We start from the raw sequence: 25,005 nt of genomic DNA, 5'->3' as shown, positions 1-25,005 counted from the left end.
GGGTTTGGCTCCCAGCAGCGGCAGCAGCGCCGCTTCCTTCTACGCCGATCCCGATCCCGGCGCGGGTCAGGAAGCCCAGACCCTGGACAGGGATGGTCAGAGGCTGGGGTGGGAGATTGCCGACTCTCTGAGACTTTCTTTCTGGCTTTCGATTTTTCAGTGCGAAAGTGGCTAGTTCGCGCCGGAGAGCGCGGAGCGCTGCGCATCAGCCCAGCTTCAGACATTTTCACGTTCCGATCGCCAGCTTCTTCGTTTCATTTGTTTTGGTTCTGGCATGTTTAACCACGCAATTAGTAATCTCACTAATTATTCAGTTAGCTGGCGTTGTGCAATCACTTTAAACCAGGGTCGGGTGTGTGATTTAACAAACAAACAAACTCCCACGCATACAGACCTGAACCAAACCCATCACGTCAAGGATTTGAAATTTTTAAAACTCAATATTTGTTGGTCCCTCCGTCCAACCTCACTGCCTGCCAGACAATTTATTTAGCTTCGTGAATTGATCCCTCCTCCTTGTTTAGTTAATTCAACAAAGACTTTTTGCAATCTGTTTGGAGTTTGTCTGATGCCGTGGAAAAGTAGCTGATGATTTATTTGGTTGCTTTTCGATTTCTGTCTTCAGCCCTTCTTTCTCCTCCTTTCAGCGGGGATGTCAGCTGTTATTACTTCCTATTGATCCCTTTGCAAAGTGAGAAGTGAACTAAAATTAATGTCAATTCCACTGCTCGGATCAATAGCTGGAGTTATTTTAATCTGGATTTGCACGAAGTGCTAAATTAAAAAAAATCAGCATAGAGGCAGAAAAGTAACAGTTACTTACTTTCCCTTTGCCTGGTTCTTTACAGTCACCCAAATGCTCCATCAAGCTGATTATCTTACAATCCATATTTTTTTAATTAAGAGGGTCAGTTAGTTTTCTTATTTTGGGTTCTGTGTTTAAACCCATGACATTTTGACATTGGGAGTGTATTAACTATAGATTTTCATAATGACTGTGGTCTGCTGAAGCCTCATCTATACAAGTTGTTAATGTGAGGAGGGGGTAAGAAAGAAAAGGAAAAAGAAAAAAAACCACTCCTCCTTCCCCCACAGAGACCAACGCCCACACAGTGGAGTAAAAGAGATGTGGCCTGGAAAAATATTGTTGATTTATTTTCAGTATAATGAAGTTTCAAATGAATAACCAGGTTTGAGTGATTCACCGTGCTCTGTTGAAGTGTCCGGTGCTGTCGCCAGATTACTAATTTATGAAACTCATTTAACATAATGAGGTGATCCAGGAAGTAAAAATAGAAAGTGAATTCTCTGGGCAATTGGTTATTTGGGGGGAAAACATTTGTCCCCTCACCCCAGTGTATTATGTTCGTCCTCTTCTCCTGCTTGCCTCATGTAGTACTGCTTGTTGAGAGAGAAGTAGTTAGTTATTTCTGTTACGAAGAGCTGCTTAGAACCCTTGGAACAGCCCTAGACCCACTTTTAGAGCGTCCATGTTGTGTGACCATTAATCTGACTCGAAAACAGCCAAGAACAGGATTCCCAGACCAGACTCGTCAGGCTAACTGGCTATCCTTGGCAGATCATTCCCTGCACTGCTATAACTTGACAGGAAAGTTATTTAAAATTTGGAAGAGAGAAAAATCCGTTAATGTGAGATACATAATCTGGTAATTTAGCAATGATGTCTATAAGGAGAGATGCCAAATGAGGAAGCAGTCTGATGGTGTGCACTCATCTTCCCAATTAATAACAGTCATTGACACGTCTGCTACAGGATGAGAGAAGGAAATACTCTCTTTGCACTGCATTAAGCCAAGGGGATTCATCTGCAGTTTCACTGAGGCTTCTCTATTTGAGGGAATACCAAAGATACTCCATTATTTAAGTGTGTGTGTGTGTGTGTGTGTGTGTGTGTGTGTGTGTGTCTTAGGGGAGGGGGTAAATTCTTATTTGAGACATGATTCTCAATTTAAAGGTTTTAAGTAGTAGCAGATGGTGGCTTTTGGTTTATACTTTGAGTTTCATTAAGTTTCTATCTAGTGTATATTTTTGAAGCTAATAAATTCTAGTATTTGTCTTATGTTGTTCTGACTTCTGACGTATAGCCCTTCTCGACCCATGCCTCAGTCCCCTACTCAAAATAAATTTTGAAATGGAATCAGTGGCTATAGAAATGCATAGCCTAAATTTAAAAGGGAAATTGAAAGAAGTCTCTCCGAACTCCAATTTGTTCCAGGGACCTTTATCAGACATCAACTCTGACTGGGCCAATAAGCTGAGCAAAATAAGTCAGAAATTTTGTTAACATTTTGCTCCAAATGTTAATGGCAAATTCAAGGCTGTTTACAAATCTACTTAAGAGCAAGTGCATTAGTAACTAAAATTACCGATCCGCTCTTTGCTGCCCCTGGAAGACAGCCGCTTCTAGAGAACATACGCCAAAGGCACCCATTATGGTTTTAAATATTGTCAGAGATGCCAGGCATTTTATTGATGAAGGTTTTGTTCCTTCTCAGAAAAGAGAAAACCTGTATCATTAGAGAAGGGGTGTGCATCAAAAATAATATTGCTGTTGTTTCTTCACATAGCACTTCTTTCTGGAAACAGTCTTAGATGATACATGAAGATGTGTGTTTATGTATGTGCCAATGTGTGTGATTTATCCACATGTACAATTTGTAACAGCTAACACGTACAGATGGTCTAGATGTGCTTGATTTAAGAATTTTTCAGCACCAGGGCATTGTTAGGGGAGATGAAGAGAGGATGTGTTTTTTTGGAGGGGGGTCGTCTTGGTAGAACCTCACCTCTCTTTGAACATCAGGCCAGCCATGGGTGGTGTATGCAGGGGGAAGCCCTTTAAAATATAGACCCCACCCAATCTACTGGGCGACTTGGCCTTCCAAAGCTCATTTGCTCAGGGAATATTGTATTTGGTGGTTTTATGATTTTTTTTTCCTTTGCTGGGCTCAGGCGCATTTCACCCGGAACGTGTAGGGACCAAAGTCAGCTACGCGTACATCACAGTAAGTTGTCTATTGATTTTCCTGAATGAAAATGGTCTGATGCTGCTGCCCACTGGCTCCTAAAGCCTGTGGTGTCTCTTGCCCGAGCATCTGTAAGCCAGAAGGATGGTGTTTCGATCACTTGGGGTTTCCCTTTTTTTTTCTCCCCCTGACCTTCCTCCCCCTTCTTTTTTTCTCTTTGCTGTTTCCACAGGTCTTAGAAGGGGATGATTCCCCAGTAATATTCCCTGCCCTTGATCCAAGGTGCCGCTTGGCCTCCCTCCCAGGGAAGACTGCTTCTTGTGTGACACCAGCCATAGAAAGAGACTCCGATGGACTTACACCGGGCAGCCTTCAAGATGGAGAACTCATCCTATCTCCCCAACCCACTGGCATCCCCAGCACTGATGGTCCTGGCGTCCACGGCTGAGGCCAGCCGCGATGCTTCCATCCCTTGTCAGCAGCCACGACCCTTTGGTGTACCTGTCTCAGTAGACAAGGACGTGCATATTCCATTCACCAACGGTTCCTACACCTTTGCCTCTATGTACCATCGGCAAGGTGGGGTGCCGGGCACTTTTGCCAATCGTGATTTTCCCCCTTCTTTACTACACCTCCACCCTCAGTTTGCTCCCCCAAATCTAGATTGCACCCCAATCAGTATGCTGAATCATAGTGGGGTGGGGGCTTTCCGTCCCTTCGCTTCCACTGAGGACCGGGAGAGTTATCAGTCAGCCTTTACGCCAGCCAAACGACTTAAGAACTGCCATGACACAGAGTCTCCCCACTTGCGCTTCTCAGATGCAGATGGCAAGGAATATGACTTTGGGACACAGCTGCCATCTAGCTCCCCCGGTTCACTTAAGGTTGATGATACTGGGAAGAAGATTTTTGCTGTCTCTGGCCTCATTTCGGATCGGGAAGCTTCATCTAGCCCAGAGGATCGGAATGACAGATGTAAGTACTTTGGTGCAAGCCCTCCCTACCCCCACCAAGCCCTGCCTTACAGTAGTGTTCAACAGGTCGGTGGCAGTTTTCATGCTCCTAGTAATGGGAAGGGCCAACTACTTCCCACTCAATGGCTGTGGAGTGTGAACATTTACTTGTCTGTTGTCAATGAGCATTGACAGTTCTGGTAGGAAATGTTTTTCTGAAGGTAGCCAGAGGCGAGTTGGCCTCCACGCTGCCTCTCTCCAGGGGACTCTGGAGTGAAGAGGGGTGCCATATATATACTGGAGTGACTATCATTTTACTAGAAAGCGTAGGTTTCTACGAAATTTGGGGGACCTGAACAAATTCATCCATCCCTCCTCTCTTTGCTGTCCTTGTTTTGTTTCTCCGATCTTGGTATATTATTTTTTAGCTTTTCCATTGTATCACATCTCTAGTGGACTCCACGTGATTTTATTTTCCCAACTCTCAGCCCTGCTCCACATTAGGCTTTTTTTTTCAGAGAAGGACAAAGGTGTCGTCAATCACCATAAAGCATTTCAAACAGCTGTGTTTTCCTTGTGATCGCAAGGCTAGAAAGCCGACTTCTCTTGGGATTTAACAGGTTTGCTGGATGCTTATCCTTGGGCTCACTTTTAGGACTAGACACGGTTGACCTGTGTGACTGCTCCATATTTGATGTTCACAACTATTATTAATTTCTGCTTATGGAACAGCTTTCTTGTGTTCTCCAAGTGCCTTGTTGAGCTTTGGCTACCCTTGGTAATAGTTAGAACTAAACCTTTGTTTGGAACTTGTAGACCAGGAGTGCTGAACCCTACAATCTTCTCCTCTAATAGAATCAGAAAATAATTGTGTTCTGATGCTTTTGGGCTGTGGGTAGGCAGAGCAGTTTTCTTCAAGCCTGGTGAGAATTTATGAACTGAGGGTGTTTTTCCACCCAACCCTTTGTTCTGAGATTTGCTTCATTTTATTTTCTTAAGAAAACTACATCTGAGGTTTGCTTTCCCCTCTTCTGTATTTTTTGTGCTCCTGTCCTCTCTATAACCACCAACACGAATACCATTTTTTCTTCTCTTCTCTTTATGATGCCGAGGAGAGTAATAGAGACATTGCAGCTCTCTCCCCTGTCGGCACTGCTTCCTCAGGCTGTCTCCTTGAATTAGGCACTGTGTTAACTTTCCTGCGCTAAAAGGCATCTGCCTAAACCCAGCGTACCTTTTCAATAAAAGTCATCATAAAATCAACCTGCCTTGTAAATCCATCGCCCTTTGGTTTTGAAATATGTTGCAAGTGTGTCTTTTATGTCAGCGTCTGTAAGCCCGAGACCTCCCCACTTAAGGGAGAAGCTGCTGTATGCCAGCACAAGTGCCCGTGTGTTCTCACTTCCCTTCAGCTCCTTCCACCGGCTCCCCTTCTGGACAGCTGACGTGTGTGTTACCATCTTGCTTTTTGGGTATACCTCCCGAACGTGCTGGCTTTGTGTTGCTCTGTTTTGTTTTACTTCAGCGCAGTTTTCATTTGTCAATGTGCAAGTGATCAAGGCTAGCTGTAATCTGACCTCTGGCTAAAGCTGCCCTGGGTGAGGTTGTGACAGATTCTGCCCCCTTTTTCTCCAAATACAAGTTGAAAATGAAATCCTCTCAAAACTAATATGCTACAAAGTAACATCTGGAGATCAAGATTCCTTTCTTCTCTCCTAACAAATCCAGCTTGTCTCCATTTTTCTCTCTTTTTAGCCCAAACCTGTGTCAGACCCCCAGAGCAGGAGGAAGCTTGTTAGTCAAGTCAGAACTCATAGATGTGGCTATCCATTCCCTTTCCGAGTGTCAAAGCCATAACTCTTCTGTTTGCCTGGTTTGCATTGTGTGGTGGTGCCATCCCCCATGGAGATGGATCCCTCACACAGGAATACGCCTGGGTGGAGAAAAATTAAATGAGTCTATCTCCCAAAGTGAAATGGAATTCTGACCTTGAAATTAATGAGATTCTGATCAGAAGGGTGGGGAAACTTCTTTATTTGAAACTGTAGTATTATATAAATTGGAGCCCTTTCCCCTTTTATTTGTTTAAAATATTCTTCCTTTAGAGAGTACTTTGTGTTCTTTTTTCTCTATCACACAAACGTAAAACCTCTAGGCGTGTCTGTGAGTGTAGGGCGTTTGCACACCCACCTTATTATTGAGAGTTGCATTCGTGACCAATCTTCAACAAGAAACAAAGGTGCAAAATGAACAGGAGCCTCTTAGCCTGTGATCCAGGGCTCCTTCCTCCTTTTCTTCCCTTAGGTGGCATAGCAGCCCTCCCAGGGTTGTACTGGGTAGCATTTGTGCTTTTGATTTTGAGTTTTGGGAAGGTGGGAGAAACAGTTTTCTGTAGGGAAGGGCTGAAGAGGCACTGGGGCAAAGTCTGCAGCAGCTTTCTTGGTTCCTGTCATATGCCGACGTGTGTCAGAATATTTATGGTCTGTTTTATGTAAATACATATTTAAGGGCCGTTAGAAGGCCTGATTATTCCCACTAGATGCCTTTCAGGTCCTCCCTACAGAACCGTTTTGAAATAAGTAATATTTCTCAGATAATCGAGTGACAGTGTACAAGACTGCTTCCAAAAGGAGAGCTTAAGGGGCAGATGGGGCAGTGAGGGGGATGGGAAGGCAAGAAGAGAGGATAGAAAGTGTTGGAAAGAGCAAAGTAATAGGATGCAGTGGCTTTTGGTCAGATTGCCAAAATTAACCATGTATATTCTGGTTTTTTATTCTTAAAACTTAGAGTTAATTTCTGATGTGGTGACTTATTTTTCAGTTCTCCTCATATAAATAAATTTTCTCATAAAATGTAAAAAAAAATGTTTTAATTAAATACAACAGTAAACCTCCTAAATAGGCACTTAGCTTTAGGGGTTTTTTTCAGGGGCGGGGTTTTTTTTCAGTATGGGGATGTGTGTGTGTGTGTCCTTTACTTAGAGTAGAAGTTTTATGACTGAGTTTTAGGTCAATGAAAAATCAGTTTTACAGTGGAAACACTGACAGTTTTTACTGTCGCAGCCACCCCCTGCTCACACACTGCATCCATATGCAGATATGTCCACATGTGAGAGCATTTCAAAGAGGGGCCTGCAGACATGGTGTAATGCACACGTGTGCTTGCCTTAAATCTGGGTACTGATAGGCAGGATTTCTTTTGTGACGAAATATGCATTTTTGTACTGAAATGTAGCTATTTGGGTAAAGTATTGTTTCTCTTAGTAGATGATTCCGGTTTGCTTGCCTGTTCATCTACCTGGCATCACAGGTGATTCATGAGGTAGGTGTTGGGGTCTATGGAGAAAGGAAGCCTTGACTCGACAGGACTAACTTATTTGCCCTGGAAAAAGGGAGACGTGTTTTGTGAGAAGCTATTCATGGAGGATGCGTAATTCCCCAGGAAGGGAACTGAGGTAACTCCTGTTTATTGTCACTCCCTGAACCAGTCTCCAAGGCTTCTTGTCCAGGGAAATGATGCTAAAATTTATGGACCAATTACGAATAGTCCACGTGTGTCTTACATATGAAGTGTCTACAGATATGTTTCCCAGGGCTTTTAAAATAAACATTTCCTCATTAAGGAAACTTTACAACAAAAGGGAAGATAAGTATTGTCTGCTGCCTTGTGCTAGAATCTATACATTTATTACCCCCTCAGTGCCCTGGCTCTTATCATGTGCATTTCCCGATTGTTCTCTGTAGCCACCCCCGCTCATGCCCAGATTCTTGCCTGGGTGACACAGGTTTTTTTGGCCAGCCTGCCAGTCATTCCACTCAGCCCAAATTGGAGTTGGCTAGTATGCACGCTCACCAGAGAGCTGAGAGGAACCAGAACTGCACCAGTTGGAGCAGTGACTGGCCCTGCCTTCTGATTTACCTCAGGGACATGCAATGGGCAATGACCCTAAAGTGTCCCTGCTTCCCTGGCCCTTCCCTGTGTCAGGCAGATTTCACAGGTAGGTAGGAAACCTGGTGGCTCACAGCAGTTCTTGGATGTTCTGCTTTGCTCTCATCTTTGATGTATTTGAAAAGTCATTCTTGGGCCCCAAAAGCCCTGAATAGTAGATGGTATTTTGTACCCTGAGAATGTGTCTTTATGAAGGCATGTATCACTGAACACCCTGTGTCCTAAGAATCACTCAACTGAGCCCATGTAGGCCCAAGGGCAGCCTGGAATGAGGAGTCCTGGCTACATTGTGGGGGTAGGATTAAGGGGGATACTTCCCAAGGCTCTGGGATTGGGGTGGCCAGGGACCCTAAACTGGGCTTTTAGGAGGATTGTTCTTGCTGGGGCAGTTGTCACCAGGCTCAACTTCTGGATTGTAGCTGGAGCAGATGACCACTGTGAAAGGGCCAGCAAATCACCAGAGGAGGTGGGTCAGATGGTTCCGTCTGTACTGAGTTGCCCAGACCTAGCCCGGTTGTTGCTCAGCTGCTCCCCAGTTTCTCCCTGAGCCCCTTTTCTCCTCCCTCTGGGGGTGGAGGGCAAGAACTCCCTGTGATGTGTGGTTGTTTCTGGTTGTTCACTCCCAGCACAGTCATGGAGACTCCTTTTCATGCTGCTGGGTTTAATTGTCTTGTTGGGATAAAGAAATGTTTGCACAGCTAAAGTGGGGCCGGGCTGGACGGGAGCAGTCCCTGATGGCTGCAGAGCCATCTGGCCTGGCTTGGCTTGGCTCAGCGCGCTGCTCGCCCGCCGCCCGCCCGCCCGCCCGCCCGGCGGCTGGGCTCGCTCCCGCTCCCGCTCTCTTCCCCTGTCCTCGCTCCACACCGCGCCGCTCTGGTCGGCGGCTGCCTCCTCGCGCGGCCGGAATGCCTAATCACCATGGTGAGAAAACGGACACCGCAGCCGTCCTCCCTCCTCGCCTCGCGCCCTCCCTCCCATCAATTGTCATGCAGAAGTGATCCGGGCTGCCGTTTCCTCGCGGCCGCCAGCCAGCCCCTCGCCGCTCCCGGCAGAAGGGTGGCTGGTAATTGATCGTTTGGGGGAGGGGGCGCGGAGAGGCGCGAGGCCCGGCCAGGGGGCTGGAAGGACCACAGAGCTGGCACCGTTGGCTCACTTGGAAAGGACTCCCTAGCCTCCGCCACTGAGATGGCTTTTAAGTGGTTTGAGAAATGTTGGTGACCTCGCCGTCGCTCGGCCGGACTCGGAGACTGCGGGAGAACTCCCGGCGCTGCCCCAGGGCCGGGCGAGCCCCGCGCTACCACCGCAGCCGCAGGCTGCGGCCGGGACCCCGCGGGCCGGTCTGGTCCCCCACCCCGCCCCGCCCTCCACGTCGCGCGTCCCCAGGTCGCACTAGGAACCGAACCCTCGGTCGGCTTCCTGTACAGCGGTCTGAGCCGCAGAGTGTGTGGAGACGGGGTGAGGGGACACTGAGCGAGTGTGACCGGGGAGAGGGGCACGCCCACGCGGGTGTCAGGCTGACACGGGACAGGGCGGGAGGTGCACGTGGGCGGGTGGCGGAGTGAAGGGCGAGGGGACCCCGCGCGGTCGTTGGGTGCCCTGCGTGCGGGGAGGGGGGCTGGGGGACTGGAGGGGGGGGAGTGGGAGTGGGAGGAGGGCGTGGAGAGGGCGCCGGGGCGCGTCGATGAGGAGGGACGTGTGTACACGCGCATCAGGAGCTAGCATTTCCCTCGGCACCCGAGGACTTTGAGGTTTCTCCTGTAGATTCGAAATGTTTTTCCCGTCTTGCTTTTCAAATCTGTAAAACGTTCCAGGGAATGTTTCCCAAAGTCCAGGGGTTCGTGAATCCGCAGGATAGCTGGTATTCGGGCGCGGCGAGTCTTGGTCGCCTCTGACCGTCTGAGTCTCGCAGCCAGCACAGCGGGGCTTGTTAAAGTCCGGGCAATTTCTGGAACTCTTCCCACGGGAAGTTTTCCGGGGCTGCCTTCCGGTCAGCGGCCCTAGGTTGATTATTTGGTGGCCCTTTTTTGTTTGAAAACAAGAAACACACATTGTGTCCTAATAACAAAAGTTGCTCTCCTTCCCCATCCCCTTTCCTCATTAGGCAGGGAAGAGGAAACTGAAAAAATAGAATTATATTTTTATATTAGTTTTTGTTATTTTTAACCCTTGTTAACTACATCCATCTGGTTAATAAATATTAGCACACATTGAAATGTATTCTTTGTAAATACTCGGCATTTAGAGTGACAATACATTTAATAGAGTTATATTTTCATAATGGTTTTTCATATTTTTAACTCTTATTAACCACATCCGGAATGTACTCCTTATAAACACTTGGGATTTGGGGTGATGATACATTTTAAGTGTAAAATCCGCAGGATTTGAACACCAAAACTACAATAATTTATGGATTTGAATTTTCTCTTCCAACAGTTTAACAGCATTTCCCAGTGCCATTTTACTCCTCTTAAAGACAGATGAACTGCAGACTTAAGGATAACTTATTGCTGTATAGCAACTAAAATGCCTTCACATTTTAAAAAATACCATTTAAATTGTGGCATTTGTGGCTGAACAGAGTCTATTTTTATCCTGTATAGCCTAAAAGTGTGTGCTGCAGGTGCGAATTTGTAAATATTTCTTTATGGGCAAGGAGGAGATTTTTCTGCAAAAGAACTTTCACCTACTTAGTCTCTTTCTTATTCCTTTTCCAAGAAAAGATCCTGATTTGGGACTATAGGTTTAGGCCTGGAGAAATGATAGGCTGTGGTATGAATCAGTTAACCTGGTAGATGCTTATATAAATGGGAGGAATTCATTCACTTCCATTTTTACCCAATGGATTTGACTTTTCTATGATCTTAACTACAGTTTAGTTTTAGTGCTAAAAAAAAATTTTTTTTTTGGCATTGTTGCTAATCACATTGAAGGGTTCAGTAAGTGTTAGTTGCGTATTGAATAAATTAATGGTGGTAACTATAATGTTTCCTCCAAGTTTTCCTCAGTTTGCCACTCTTCAGCATTGCTCTGGATAATATCTATAAGACTGTGCTATCCCAAAGGTGTAGAGGTTTGAGGAAAGAAAGGAAGAATTTATTTATGCCTTGGGGTATCATAATGACCAAAGTAGGTAGGGAGTTTTTTGAGAGATATGTGAAATTACCTTTCTCAAATATGGACCTATTGTGTTGATTATTTGGGGTGCCAAAAAATCTTTCATAGCTTAACAAATAATTTAAAATTTGCTTTTCTCACCTAACTCTCTAGAAACCTAGGATCAGAGGCTATCCCCTTCCCAAATGTTTTCTCACAGCATTACATCCCCTATCATGGAGTCCACAAATGCTGATCTGCTTTTGATGTGTATTTTAGAAAAACAAGTTCCTACCCAGGTCCTGGTTGAAGCTGGAAGCAGACAAGTGGTGTGGGGGTTTTGTAGACACATATAACCATCTGGCAATTCAGACATTTGACCGTCAATTTTCTCCGTGGAATGTGTTCTGATTGAAGATGACCTAGAGGAAATGAAAGTTGTGTTTTGGGGGAAAGACATGGTGCTGCGTCCCGGACATTCTGTTCGGCAGACATAGAGCTTTAGGGAAGTCTAGAGCTGTATGTGTGAAGAAGGAACCTTTGGTACAGTCTCATGAGAAATCAAGCCCAGTAAGCCCGAGTGTGACTCACCAGATGAGGGTTGTCTTTTTCCACTGAAATTCATTTGCAGGCTGAGACTTATGGCTTTGCATCCATCTTAGAGCAGCAGACAGTGGGAAAGCTGTAGGGAGGGGGCAAGGGCCAGCCCTGGAGAGACCTTTGGTTTATTTTCAGGTATATGATTCCCATTTAGGTGCCAGCTAATCCTATAGTGCTCTCATTTGGCCTTGCTTTTTGGGGTGTGATTTATACCAAGTCAGAGTGGCCTAGCATAATAAATACCTGTTAGAGGAATAAATGTTGTGGTGACCCCTTTGAGCCTCACCCTGGAGGTGTTTCAAGTCAAAGGTGGGGAGACAATATAACTTACTTACTCTGTGTCCCTGGGCACATTACTTGGCCTCCCTGGGCCTTGGTATTCTCACCTGTAAAATGGGAATTATAACCTTAAAGGATTGTTGTGAAGGACTGAATGAGATTAAGTACATAGATAATGCTTAGAACAGTTCCTCATACATAATAAGCCTTCCATACGTAATGACTTATTTCAAGGATAATCTGGTGGCATAATCTTCATTGTCAGAAGCACCAATATAGCCAAACACATGGTCATTAACAACTAGCATATATGCAGGACCCTTTCACACACTCATGCCTTATGGCAGTGTGGAAAAAGGGAGAGTCTCAGAGCCCTTTTCTATGATAGCCAGCTGCTTCACCTCCCTTCATTATTACCCACCCACCAGGATTAGCCCTGGTGGCCCTCTGACCTCTTTCTCCCTCCATTTTATTTAGAAGCAAGACAATATCAGAGTTAAAGAAACCAAGTCTGAGTAAGGAAGGGACTTGACCAGGGTTAGGTATCTAGGCAGTGGCCCAGGTCAGGGTATCTAGATCTCATCATATTTTCTTATTCTGGAACTTGGTATTATCAGATATTGCTTGAAATAAATGGGCCATTAGAATTTGTTTGTGGTAGAAATTTGGACTACATGTAATCAGATTTTCTGTAATGGTATTTGACTAGTATTAGAATTCAAAGTACCAGAGTTTCTAGTATGTCGCTAGATTTTAAGTTATACAGGCACTTTTACCCTCTTGCCTGTGTGAGAGAAATCTGTGAACCTTCCCCCATCTGTGTGTGTCACAGTCCCACAGCATGATGGATTGTCTCTGCTTGGGGGAGGCTTAGGACGGGGCTTGAAGGGGCCTTGTAGGTCAGGAGAGAAATACAGCAGCAGGACTGAGCTGGGGGAGCTGCTGGGGAGGGATTAGCAGGGGAAGGGGAGGGCAGGGTTGGGCGGGGATAGGCCTCTTCCATGGTGTCTGTGTGCATTTTCCTAGGACTAAAAGAGGGCTGTCCATTACCCTGAGTGCACAAATAAACTCAATGTTTTCTTCTTTGTAGAAAGAAAGCCCCATGGGGCTTGGGAATATCAGAGAATGATTCTGCATGTCAGTGGGAGAGGTGGGGAGTAGGGGGATGGGAGTGGGCAAGACTGACCTTCTGCCTGAGGACCTTGGATTTGAGTCTGTTATTTAAATATAGTTGCTTGTATTTGAAGTCTTCTGTTCACTTATGTATGTAGCAGGAGTAGCCACTGGAGACCAGTGGAGACTGACACCTCAATCCTTATCAGTTCCTTCATGGCTCCATTGAAGAGAAGGGATTCAGATCACTGTTGGTGGTGAAGAGCACCCACTTCTCCTCTCTCCCTATCCTCAGTCCTTTCCACATAGAGACAAAAGAATACGGGAGGTAGGAAGGGAAATGCTCAACATTCTTAATTTTCAGTTGTTAAAGAAGGGGGGAGGTCTGAGATTTAGGCCCAAATGCCAAAGTCATTGTAAGGAAGGAATTCAGAAAAGAGAAGAGTTGGATCCAAGAGGTAGATGGAGAGGTAAAGGCGTAGCGCATGCTAGGGCAAGTAATCAGCAGGACTGCAGTTAGGGCCTAGGCTTTGGCTTCCTTCCTGAGCAGTAAAATTAAAAAAAAAAAAAAAATCCTTAGAACAACAAAAGTCTGGACGCATGGGCTTCCTTCCTGACAGGCCAACCTGGTGGGGCTTCATTCAGCCTGAGCAGCAGTCAAGGCTGATTTACTGGTAAGAGATCCCAGACAGACATTTGAGCTTAACCCTTTCCTAACTGCAGAGATGCCTCACTGCAAATACTTCCCTCTTCTCCCAACTTCCCATCATGGTGTGGGTAGCTTTTCACTGTCATTTGTTCTTTATTTAAAGAAAGTACCTGCTCCTGAAGGGCCAAATACCCTCTTCATGAGAAAGCTGGATCTATGAGAAGTTGAATGACTTGAAAGAGATCTTACCATCAAGTTGTGACAGAGCTGGCATTGTGGTTTATGGCCTGTTTAACTGTCAGGCTCTAGGTGACATTATATTGACTTTGGAGCATTGAATCCATCTTTGGTCATGGAAAGTGCCTCCTGGAGTCTGTATAGGGAGGATCCTGTGAGCCACAGTTCCACCTCCATACACTCTGGCAGCGTAGAAGGAATAATGCTGCTTATCTTAGGCGTTTATTGGTGCCTTATGGATAAAACTGGCAGAGTACGTGAGGCATGATTCAGTTTCCATCTTGCTAGTATGATGCATTCATTTATTCACATAATTATTCAATCAGTATTTACTAAGTACCTGCCTTGTTCCAGGCACTATGCTAGGTGCTGGGGATACAATAATGAGCAAAACAGATTATAGTCCCAGCCTTACTAGAGCTTAAGGTTTAGCAAGCAATTGCAAGATGTAGTAAAAAGTACTATCATAAGGGAAGTATAAAATGCCATGGATTAGAAGCAGGAGCACCTAATCTTGTCTATGAGTCAGGATAACTTTCTGGAGCAAGTGACCTTTAGCTGATATCTGGAATTCAAAAAGGAGTTACTTATTCAAAGGGGCTAGGTGTGGCAGTTTGCTTTTCTGGACAAAGTATAGCATCTAAGAGTGGAAGAAAGAACTCCAGAGCTGCCAAGGATTGCTCACAATAAGGTAAAAATAGAATTTTTGTCTGCCAGGACCTGAGACATGACCTCAGATGTCTACAGTACTTCATCCTATAGCCAGTCATTCTTGAGAAAGGTACATTTGGTGCTTATGTGGTTCTGAAGCCCAACATCATATAGGGGCTTGCTTTTAAAGTAACTTTGTTTTGTTGTGTTTGTTTGTTTGCTTTATTGAAGCATAATTAACATAACAGTATTACATTAGTATCAGGCATACAATATAATAATTCAAAATTCTATACATTACTCAGTGCTCATCAAGAAAAGTGTCCTCTTAATGCCCTTCACCTATTTCACCCAGACCCCCACTCACTTCCCCTCTGGTAACCACCAGTTTATCCTCTGTATTTGAGAGTCTGGTTTTTTGTCTCTTTTTTTCTTTGTTTGTTTTGTTTCTTTAACTCCACATATGAGTAAAATCATATGGTATTTATCTTTCTCTCACTGACTTAACATTTTACCCTCTAGCACCCTACATGTTGTTGCAAATGGCAAGATCTCATTCTTTTTTTTATGGCTGAATAATATTCCATTATATATATATGTACATATATATACACACATACATACATATATCAATACATATATAGATACATATATCAATATTTTCTTTGTCATTCATCTACAGATATGCACTTGAGTTGCTTGCATATCTTGGCTATTGTAAATAATGCTATAATAAACATAGGGGTGCATGTATCTTTTCAAATTAGTGTTTTTATTTTCTATGGGTAAATACACACTAGTGGAATTATGGGATCATATGGTAATTCTAGTTTTAATTTTTTGAGAATAATCCATACTATTTTCCACAGTGGCTGCACCAATTCGTATTCTTACCAACAGTGCACTTTTCCTCCACATCCTAGCCAACACTTGTTATTTTTTGTGTTTTTGATTCTAGCCATTCTGACAGGTATAAGATAATATCTCACTGTAGTTTTTATTTGCATTTCCCTGATGATTTGCAGTGTTGAGCATGTTTTCATGTGTCTGTCACCCATCTGTATGTCCTCTTTGGAAAAATGTCTATTCAGGTCCTTTGCCCACTTTTCATCAGATCATTTGTTGTTGTGTTTTTTGGTTTTTTTTGTATCGACTTGTATAAGTGCTCTATATATTTTGGATATTAACCCCTCATCAGATGTATCATTTGCAAATATCTTCTCCCATTCAGCAGATTGCTGTTTTGTTGGTGGTTTCCTTTGCTGTGCAAACAAAAACAAAAACAAGTAACTTTCTAAAGATAAGTCACTATAGAATACTTTCTGCTGACATATGACATCTTAAGACCCACAAGCACCCAGAACCATGCTTGGCCCAAAGTACTCTGGAAATATTTGTTGAATATGGAAGACCATTATTATTACCCTGATGATCTTTAGGGGGATAGATCATAGGTCCTGGTCTTTTTACTCAAGTTCATGCTCAGCTGTATACTTTGCTTGCACAGGGACCTGTTAGGTCTCAAGATCTAGAGTACTCCCTGACCGTTTAAACTAAGCCACATAGCACCCAGGATTCTTGGCAAGATTTCTTGGCAAAGTTTCCTATGGGAGGTGCTTTGCTCAGGCGCGACTTTCATGAGGGAGGTTAGGTGTGTAGTGCCAAGACTATTGAAGAAAGAAAAAAAGAAGGCAAGGCAAACCGTTGTCCCAGCCTGGCCCGCATCAGCATACTAACAACAGTTCCCTTCAGCAGGGGCCTCGGTGCTCTGCCATCCCTGCTGTGGTTTTCCTTCCCTTGGCCTCTTATCATTGTCACTGCTCAACATCCACAGTGTTTCCTGTAGAGTGCTGTGCTCAGGGCTGTTTGCAGAGGAGTCAAAAAAGTAGATGATACTTCCTCTTCTTGAGAGCCTTATGGTTAAGGTGAGTGGTTAAGATGTATATATGAAAAAAATGATAATATGAGATAACAGACAACAAGGGCTCTGGGATTTCAGGAGGAGTCATTCCCAAGGCTAGGTTTCTTAAAGTGTGATCTAAGAACCATGAGCTTCCCTACCATTTGTGGTGGTGGTGGAAGAGGGGGTGGCTTGGGGTTGGGGTGGAAATATTATTTATAATGCAGATTCCCTAGGCCCACTCCAGACCTCCTACTCAGAATCACAGGGAATGTGGCCTGGCAATGTGTATATTTAGCAAGCAGGTGATTCTTAGACTCCTTAAAGTATATGCATCACTCACCAAGGGTGAGAGTCTCAGAGGGAAGCTTTCACAAAGGAGTACAGCTTTGAAGGAAGGGAACTCAGCTTAGGCAAGTAGAGAGGAGGAAGAGGCTGGGATTCGGCCCAGAAGCCTGGACTGGTAGGAGTGAAGATTCAGGCTCTGCTCCTGACAGTTCTTCTTCTGTTGTGGGTACGATCTGTCCAACTGCCTCTAGTTGCCCCCTTGGCCTTTGCTCCTCCTCAGGTTGTTTCCCTTTTCCTCCCTTATTGCCCACCAGCTGATTGTACACGCTCAGACAGCCCCTTTCTTGGTGTAATATTGTAGTTATAAGGTGGCCCAGTGGAGGGGCTCACAGTGCTTAGCCAGATGTGAGGGAGCCAGTGTGCGCTTTGGTGCTTCTTGGGCTCCAGCCAGCTTGGCTTCTCACTGCTGTTATACTGCCGAGTTGGGGCTAGAGGGGGGTTTTGCCAGCCTCCTCTCTCCCCTTCCCCAGCCCTTAAGCTTTCTTCTTATGCTAAAATGCTCATTTGTAAAGAAATAAGGGTTAGTGGAGGGTTGGAGGGTTAGAGGAATCTCTCAGAGGCTGAATTAGTCACCAACACCTGCAGATTGGCTCTCTGCTTCAAGCTTTAACACTGCTGGGGACAGCTGCCAGTGGAAAGAAGGTTAAATGAACCGTGAGTAGGGGCTTGGTTTGAGGTTCAGGTGGTTCAGACACCTGTACATTAGTGGATACTCTCATCAACTTTGCTCATGGACTTGGGGGGTGGTATCCTTTTCCCAACATACCCTCCCCTTTTAAAATATCCGTCACATTGTAATGTAATTATTTGCCTAATTATCCCTCCTCCATGGGCCCATGTCTATCTCCTTGTGTGATTCTATCCAGTGTTTCTCCCCATGTAGCACCTGGCTCAATAAATATTTGTTGTGAGAATAAGTGAACCCAGGGTCACTGTTTCCTCGGCTGTGTTATGCTGAGTGTTGCCAGCTGGCTCTACCCACTCTGACATAGTCTGAAGGACCACACAGGATCCACCGCAGGGCTGGGCACCCCCTGGCACATTTACAAGTGGGAAGTGATGACTAGAAATAGAAGCTTTGGAAACAGCTCAGTGACAGGGCAAGCTCACAGAGCCAGAAGCTCCGGCTTCTCATTTACTAGCTGTGTACCTTTGGGTAAATCACTGTCTCTTTGAGCCCCAGAGCCTCGTATATAAAATGAAAGGTGGCAAAAAAAATCCTTGCCCTACCTTACGGGGCTGTTGAATCAGAAAAGATAACACAGATGTGTTTTGTAATCTAAAAGTAACCTAAATGGCACACACACACATAGACCACAGATAGCACATACACATACACTGTATAATCTATTTATCCCCTTCTGAGAACATCTGTCTAAAGGAGCAGCATGGTCTTGGGAGGCTAACGTAGTTTATGAAATACCTGAGTGTTCAACCTAGAGGGAGCCCTCCTACATGCAGTTTCATCCTTGAAGTTGGACTCTAGAAGAAATGCATTCCCTGCCGCTGGCTGCAGCATTATTTTCCTAGGTGGTTTGGGACAAAAGTTTTGTAGACTCTTTGTGAGTGGAGGTTGGTAGGCCACTTCCTACACAGATCTGTGACATCTGAGCTGAAATACTATTTTGCCAGATTCCCACTGAAACAAATTCACCTTCTGCGTTTCTTCTCAGCAAAGTTCGGAGCACCTTTATTTTTTCAGTTCCCAGGGCCCATGACTCTGTTCCTACTCTGTGGAAGGAAATATTTTGGCTTATAGGCGTAATGGCTTTACCCAAGGAATGATAAGCAGAATTGAGGTGATGAGGCTTTCTGTCCCAGAGACCTTGCCTAGGCTGCAAGAATAGCCATGCTTTACAGGCGAGTGTGATAAGATGAAGAGGGTCATCAGATTTGGAAGGATTTGGTAGGACTTGCCCTTTAGGCAAGATCTTTAGAAGTCTGAGCTGGGCCAGAAGGATTGGAAAGAGCAAGCATTTGAAAAAGGCTTTACTTGTGCGGTAAACTTCATTGTGTGATTATTTAATAGACCATTAACAAGCAGATTCATTAACAAGATCTTAATTAACAAGTTCCAGGGTTATTCCTCCAACTTCCCAGGGGAACTGTTCTCCTCCTATTTAGTCCCAGAGACTTCCTATCCTCCTTAAACTAACCATACCAGATGCATTTAAATTCAGTCTTTTTATTGCAAGTAAAATGACTGCAGGCAAAGGCAGGCACAGAGCACTACTCCTCATAAGAAGAGCTAACACCTTTGAGTGCTTTCTACCAGTCAGACACTATTCTGCATGCTTTACAAGTAATCATGTATTTAATCCTCATAAATTCCCTGATAGGTATGGTTATCATCTCCATTTTACAGATGAGGACACTGAGGCCCAGAGCATTTAAGAAATACACCCACTGTCACGAAAGAAAGGGATAGCAGAGATGAGATTCAAACGCAGGCAGTCTGGCTCCAGAGCCAATGGGAAGAAGGAAAACCCCCAGGGGAGGGAAGCCTATGGGTCAGATTCCTGAGTTAATAAGAATAATGCTTGTGTCTACTCTCTGTGTGCCAGACACTTCTCAGAACCTCACGTCTGTATGCCAGGTTGTGTCCATACTGGAAAAAATTGTAGGAGTCCTTTGTAGTGAGGCAGCCCTTGGGCACAATTTATTTTGGCCCACTCACAGGCCTTTGCCACCCTACCTGCAACTGTGAGTTCCTTGGTAGGGACTGTCTTACTCACCTCTGTTCTCAGTACCTAATGTGTTGCCTGGAGCTTACTAGTTATGATCCAAAACAAAACAAAAACCAGTTTGTCAAACATACCCCTGATGGGAGAGAGGGGGAGATGGTTTGGCATCTGCTAACTCCTAATGTTCTTTGTGGTACAGAGCCCGCCTTTGGCATGCTCTGCACTTCACAGCCAGAGCAGTTCGAGAAGAGCTAACTCTGAGACAGGACAGATGGGTCTAGTCTTTCTGTGCCTCAGTTTCCTCAGGGTAAAGTGGGACTGGTACTAGTACTAGTCTCCTAGGGTTGTTCTAAGGATTAAGTGAGTTCATATAAAATACAAATAAAGTCCCAAGAATAGTGCCTGGCGCAAAGTAGGCCTTTAATACATGTTAGATATAATCACTATTACAAGGGCCCAGGGACAGATCTGAAGTCTCTTGAACCAGATTCTTTCCCCCTTAGCCTCCATTCTTGATTACATTATGGGGGCAGTGACCGGTGAGCCCTGATCTCTTACGGGTTTGTGCAGTTTGTGACAGGTCTTTCTATAGCTGAAAAAAATTCCCAGTTGACATTAAGGGGTTGGTACCTATAATGTTGTCTTTTCTTCTTGGCTCCAGTTAAATGAGGGCTGGAGCAAGGAGGACTAGAGCTCACGTGATGATCTCCACCCCCCGCCCCCACCTTTATCCTAAAAAGCATAGGGTGGAAATAAGCAGAATTCCATACTAAACTCCTACCTGGGGAAGGCCAGTGAGCCATCATGACTTTATTTTGGGATAAAGGGTTTGGTTAGTTTTGTTCCTGCCCTCTACACTGCCAACCTTTCAGATAGCGAGCCTGTGGACTCCCTATACTGGGAAGAGGACAAGGAAGTGGCAGAATGCCAGAAATCTTTGGGAAATTTGACCTAGGAAGGAACTGTTGCTGGTTGCTTTATTTGTCTTACTCTCTGATTACTTACATGGAGCTTACGTGAAGCCATGTTTTCCCCTTTATCCTAAGAAAACAATTATTTCTTCTCTATCCAGATTCTCATCCCATTTATAGATTCTGCAGATACCCTTCTCCTCTGTCTCAGCTTGAAGACCTACAAGAGCACCTGTTCTCACGCTGGCTGCTTTTGCTCCCACTCTAATATCCACCCCCTGCCCCATCATCTTTCGCTAATGATAAGTGCTCATAAACCCCCACACTGGCCTCCCTCTTCGCAACTTAGCATCCTTGTGTTCTCTCTAAGTAGCTTGGCCATAATATCACTTTCTTTAGCAGCATTCTAACTTCTAAGAAGCTTAATAGGCAAGGAGATTGTGGGGTCTTTGACTTTCTCTGAGCCTCAGCCCTAAGTGGTTTATTCTATTAAGCTGATTCTTGGTGGTGGAGCTTTGCTGGATAAGAAGTTGGGGGTGAGGAGGGGGTTGTAGTTTGAGGAATAGGATACTTTCACTCCCTCTTTCACTGTTCCCCACCCTCCAACCCATTCCTGCACTAGGATCCTGTTTTCAGAGCTCAGGAATGAAAGGGGTGGTGATGGAGCCAAAGTAAAGAACTTTTCTTTAAGGACTTAAGTTGGCTTTTTTTTTTTTTTTTTTTTTTTAGTTGTGTTTTGCCTCTTTACCTCTACCCTTCCTGCCCATTTGTTCCTCTTCTTCAATCAGCCACTTTTGGATTTTTCCTTTCTTTCCTTCCACCCTTACTTTTGCCTCCTCTCCAATTCTAGCTACAAAAACAAAGAGTAATTAATAAAAATTATGAACTATTGATTCAAAGAGAGGAAATCCAGGAGTGGAATGTAGGGGGAAAAGTAACAGATTCTATTTTAACAAAGGAAACAATTCAGAATTCTTCTCAATGTTCTTTTTCTTTAGAGTTACACCAAGATGGATTCATTCCTTCTGATATTTTGGCCCCGATTAAAGATCTTCAGGTTTCCCTATTAACATTCTCTCTTGGTTTAGGAGTGCCAGCAGGTTGGGAGAACAGGGCAGGAGTGGGGTTTTTTGGTTGTTGTTGAATCCTGTTGAGCTGCATAAAAACTATAAGGGAAATTTGTGAGCAGGAAAAACAAGGTTGCTGGAGAAGTGAGGAAAGGAAATTAAGAGTGTAAGTGTAGAAAAAAAGTACAGCGAGACAAGTGAAAGGGGTTAAGAGGTACAGACTTCTAGTTATACAATAAATAAGTCATGGGGGTGAGAAGTGAAACATAGGGAAGGTAGTAATATTGTAATAAGATTATATGTAATGTGTAATAAGTAACATGTAATAAGGCGGTGGCTACATTTATCATGATGAACCTGTGTAATGTAGAGAATTGTTGAATCATTATGTTGTACACTGAAACTAATATAATATTGTATGTCAGCTATACTTCAGTAATAAATTTTTTTTTTTTAAGTACAGAACAAGGGCGCCTGGGTGGCTTAGTTGGTTAAGTGTCCAACTTTGGCTCAGGTCATGATCTCGCAGTTCATGAGTTCAAGCCCTGCGTTGGGCTCTGTGCTGACAGCTCAGAGCCTGGAACCTCTTTAGATTCTCTCTCTGTCTCTGTCTCTGTCTCTCTCTCTCTTTCTCTCTGCCCCTCCCCCGCTTGCACTCTGTCTCTCTCTCAAAAATAAATAAACATTAAAAAAAAAAAAAACTATAGAATAGTCTCCTCAGAGGGGGCAGGAAGAAAACCAAAAGTGACCAGAAAGGTAAAAAGAAGGAAATACCTGAAGCTGGAGGCGGGAAGACAATGACACATCTGAAGCATTTCATTGAATTATGAACAATTTGTGTCATAATGTATCTATTATTTTTTTTTAATTTTTTTAATGTTTATTATTGAGAGACAGAGACAGAGCATGAGCAGGGGAGGGGCCGAGAGATGGGGAGACACAGAACGTGAAGCAGGCTCCAGGCTCCAAGCTGTCAGCACAGAGCCTGACGTGAGGCTTGAACTCACAAACTGTGACATCATGACCGGCTGAGCCACCCAGGTGCCCCATAATGTACCCATTATTGATGAAGCTGCGGGGCACCTGGCCCTGTACACATGGTTGGTGGGAGTGTAAAGTGGTGTAGTCTCTTTGGAGGGCAATTTGGCAATATCTATGAAAATTTTATTTACTTACTTAAAAAATCTTTAAATGTTAATTTTGAGAAAGAGAGAGAGAGAGAGACAGAACACAAGTGGGGGAGGGGCAGACAGAGAGGGAGACAGAACCTGAAGCAGGCTCTCAGCTGTGCTGACAGCTCAGAGCCCGACACCAGGCTCGAACCCACAGACCATGAGATCATGACCTAAGCTGAAGTCCAATGCTTAACCAACTGAGCCACCCAGACACCCCTTTAAAATTTTTTTAATGCTTATTTATTTTTGAGAGAGAGAGTGCAAGTGGGGTAGAGGCAGAGAGAGAGGGAGACACAGAATCTGAAGCAGGCTCCAGGCTCTGAGCTGTCAGCACTGTGAGATCATGATCTGAGCCAAAATCAAGAGTCGGCTGCTTAACCGACTGAGCCACCCAGGCACCCATCTATGAAAATTTTAAATGTGAATATCCTTTGATGCAATTCAACTGTAGGCATTTATCCTACATGTATTTGGTCAAGTACATAAAGATGTATGTACTTTATAGTATGATTTGTAATTTGAAAAACCAGAAGCAGCCTAAATGTACACTAATAGGAAATTAGTAAATTATGACACACCTCTATAGTAGAATACTATGTAGTGGTTTTAAAAGTAAGTTAGGGCCCTATGTGCTTATATGTAAAACAAGCTACAGAGAAGGGCACCTGGGTGGCTCAGTCGGTTAAGCATTCAACTCTTGATTTTGACTCAGGTCATGATCTCACGGTTTGTGAGATCGAGCCCCACATCAGGCTCTGTGCTGACCAGAGCATGGAGTCTGCTTGGGATCATCTCTCCCCCAATCTTTCTGTCACTCTGTCCACTCTTTCTCTCTTTCTCTCAAAATAAATAAATAAACATTAAAAAAAAAAAAAAAACAAGGTTCAGAGGGGCGCCTGGGTGGCTCAGTCGGTTAAGTGTCCAACTTCAGCTCAGGTCATGATCTCGCAGTTTGTGAGTTTGAGCCCCGCATCAGGCTCTGTGGTGACAGCTCAGAGCCTGGAGCCTGCTCCAGATTCTGTGTCTTCCTCTCTCTCTGCCCCTCCCTGCTCATGCTCTGTCTCTCTCTTTTTCTCTCAAAAATAAATATTTAAATAAATAAATAAATAAATAAATAATAAAGATTGAATCTTAGATGATTGGATAAAACTGGGGCGTTTCTCTAGTTCTAGAACTAATTACTGATTGGTTCCATGTCTTCCAAATGGCACAGTGTGATGGTATGTGTAGTCACAACTGCTGTGAAAGTGTCTGATTTTGTTGTTGTTGTTGTTTACAAAATTAATTTTCTGAATTAGTTTATAAAAAGGCTAAATTGACTGATGGTTGTTTTTGTTTCACCATCCAAAAAGTACAGACTGATCCAGGAGGTATACAGTGAAGAGAGTTTAAAAATGAGGGGCGCCTGGGTGGCGCAGTCGGTTGGGCGTCCGACTTCAGCCGGGTCACGATCTCGCGGTCCGTGAGTTCGAGCCCCGCGTCGGGCTCTGGGCTGATGGCTCAGAGCCTGGAGCCTGTTTCCGATTCTGTGTCTCCCTCTCTCTCTGCCCCTCCCCCGTTCATGCTCTGTCTCTCTCTGTCCCAAAAATAAATAAACGTTGGAAAAAAAAATTAAAAAAAAAAATGAAAAGACACTTAAAGGTGGTCACATACTTGCTACTTTCTTCAAGTGAGCAAGATGGGGTAAACAGAGAACAGATGTGAGGACTAATGGTATCCCACTTAACCAGCTCTGTTTGTACCCAATTGTATGAGATTTTCCCCACAAGTTGGCACTATGACCAAGTAGATGCAGGGCAGAAGACTATCCCTAAGCCATCCTCTCAGTGGGCTCTCTTCCTTCCTCATGCACTGGTCAGGGTTGGTGGTGGCCATTGGCTGAGGTCTTGGTAGGATTCGAGTCTGGAGAACACAGATCTGCCATTGGCTCAATATGATACGTGTTCTTCTATCTTTCTGCCTTTGATGCTAAAAACTGGTTAAGAGCAAATATAAGAAGTTTTCCCTTTGAATTAATTTACATGCCAGCCAGAGGAAGGTAGAGTTGATTTTACCTTTCACGTAGTAAAGGGAGATCTCTAAGCCTTGCTCCCAGTTGGCCCTGGTACCCGATTCAGAGGAGGGATCCTTTGTAGTATTGGATACAACCGTTGACTTCATCCTTCTTGGATTTCCCATTCCCTTGGCTTCTGGGACATTATACTTCCATTGTTCTTCTCCTACTCCTTTGACCCTGTTCTGTTCTCACAATACCTGTGTTTCCCCATATAACAGCACTTACAACTTTTTTACTGTGATAGAGTGTAGTGTGCATTGGTGAGGGGAGTAGAGTGCTATGTTAGTCTGTAGAGGAATTTTAAAACAAAAGTCAACTAAAGTTGGTTTGCTTTATGTGTCATCATGTCAT

The 25,005-nt window shown here is 44.3% G+C and overlaps 1 protein-coding gene across 2 annotated transcripts in view; it reads left to right on the top strand.

Annotated features, from left to right (window-relative positions):
- The first annotated feature begins 3,322 nt into the window (after positions 1-3,322).
- RNF220 (ring finger protein 220) overlaps positions 3,323-25,005 on the top strand; it is a 224,732-nt gene continuing 203,049 nt past the window's right edge. For both annotated transcript variants that reach the window (XM_047873550.1, XM_047873549.1), the window contains exon 1: positions 3,323-3,962. In XM_047873550.1, coding sequence (XP_047729506.1) covers positions 3,338-3,962 — 625 coding nt within the window. In that variant the 5' untranslated portion in view covers positions 3,323-3,337. The remainder of the gene's footprint in view (positions 3,963-25,005) is intronic.

Source organism: Prionailurus viverrinus, chromosome C1, assembly GCF_022837055.1.
Source record: "Prionailurus viverrinus isolate Anna chromosome C1, UM_Priviv_1.0, whole genome shotgun sequence".
In the NCBI taxonomy this organism is placed as follows: domain Eukaryota; kingdom Metazoa; phylum Chordata; class Mammalia; order Carnivora; family Felidae; genus Prionailurus; species Prionailurus viverrinus.
The sequence above is the reverse complement of the archived record's forward strand: the minus strand, read 5'-3'. Positions and strand labels throughout refer to the sequence as shown.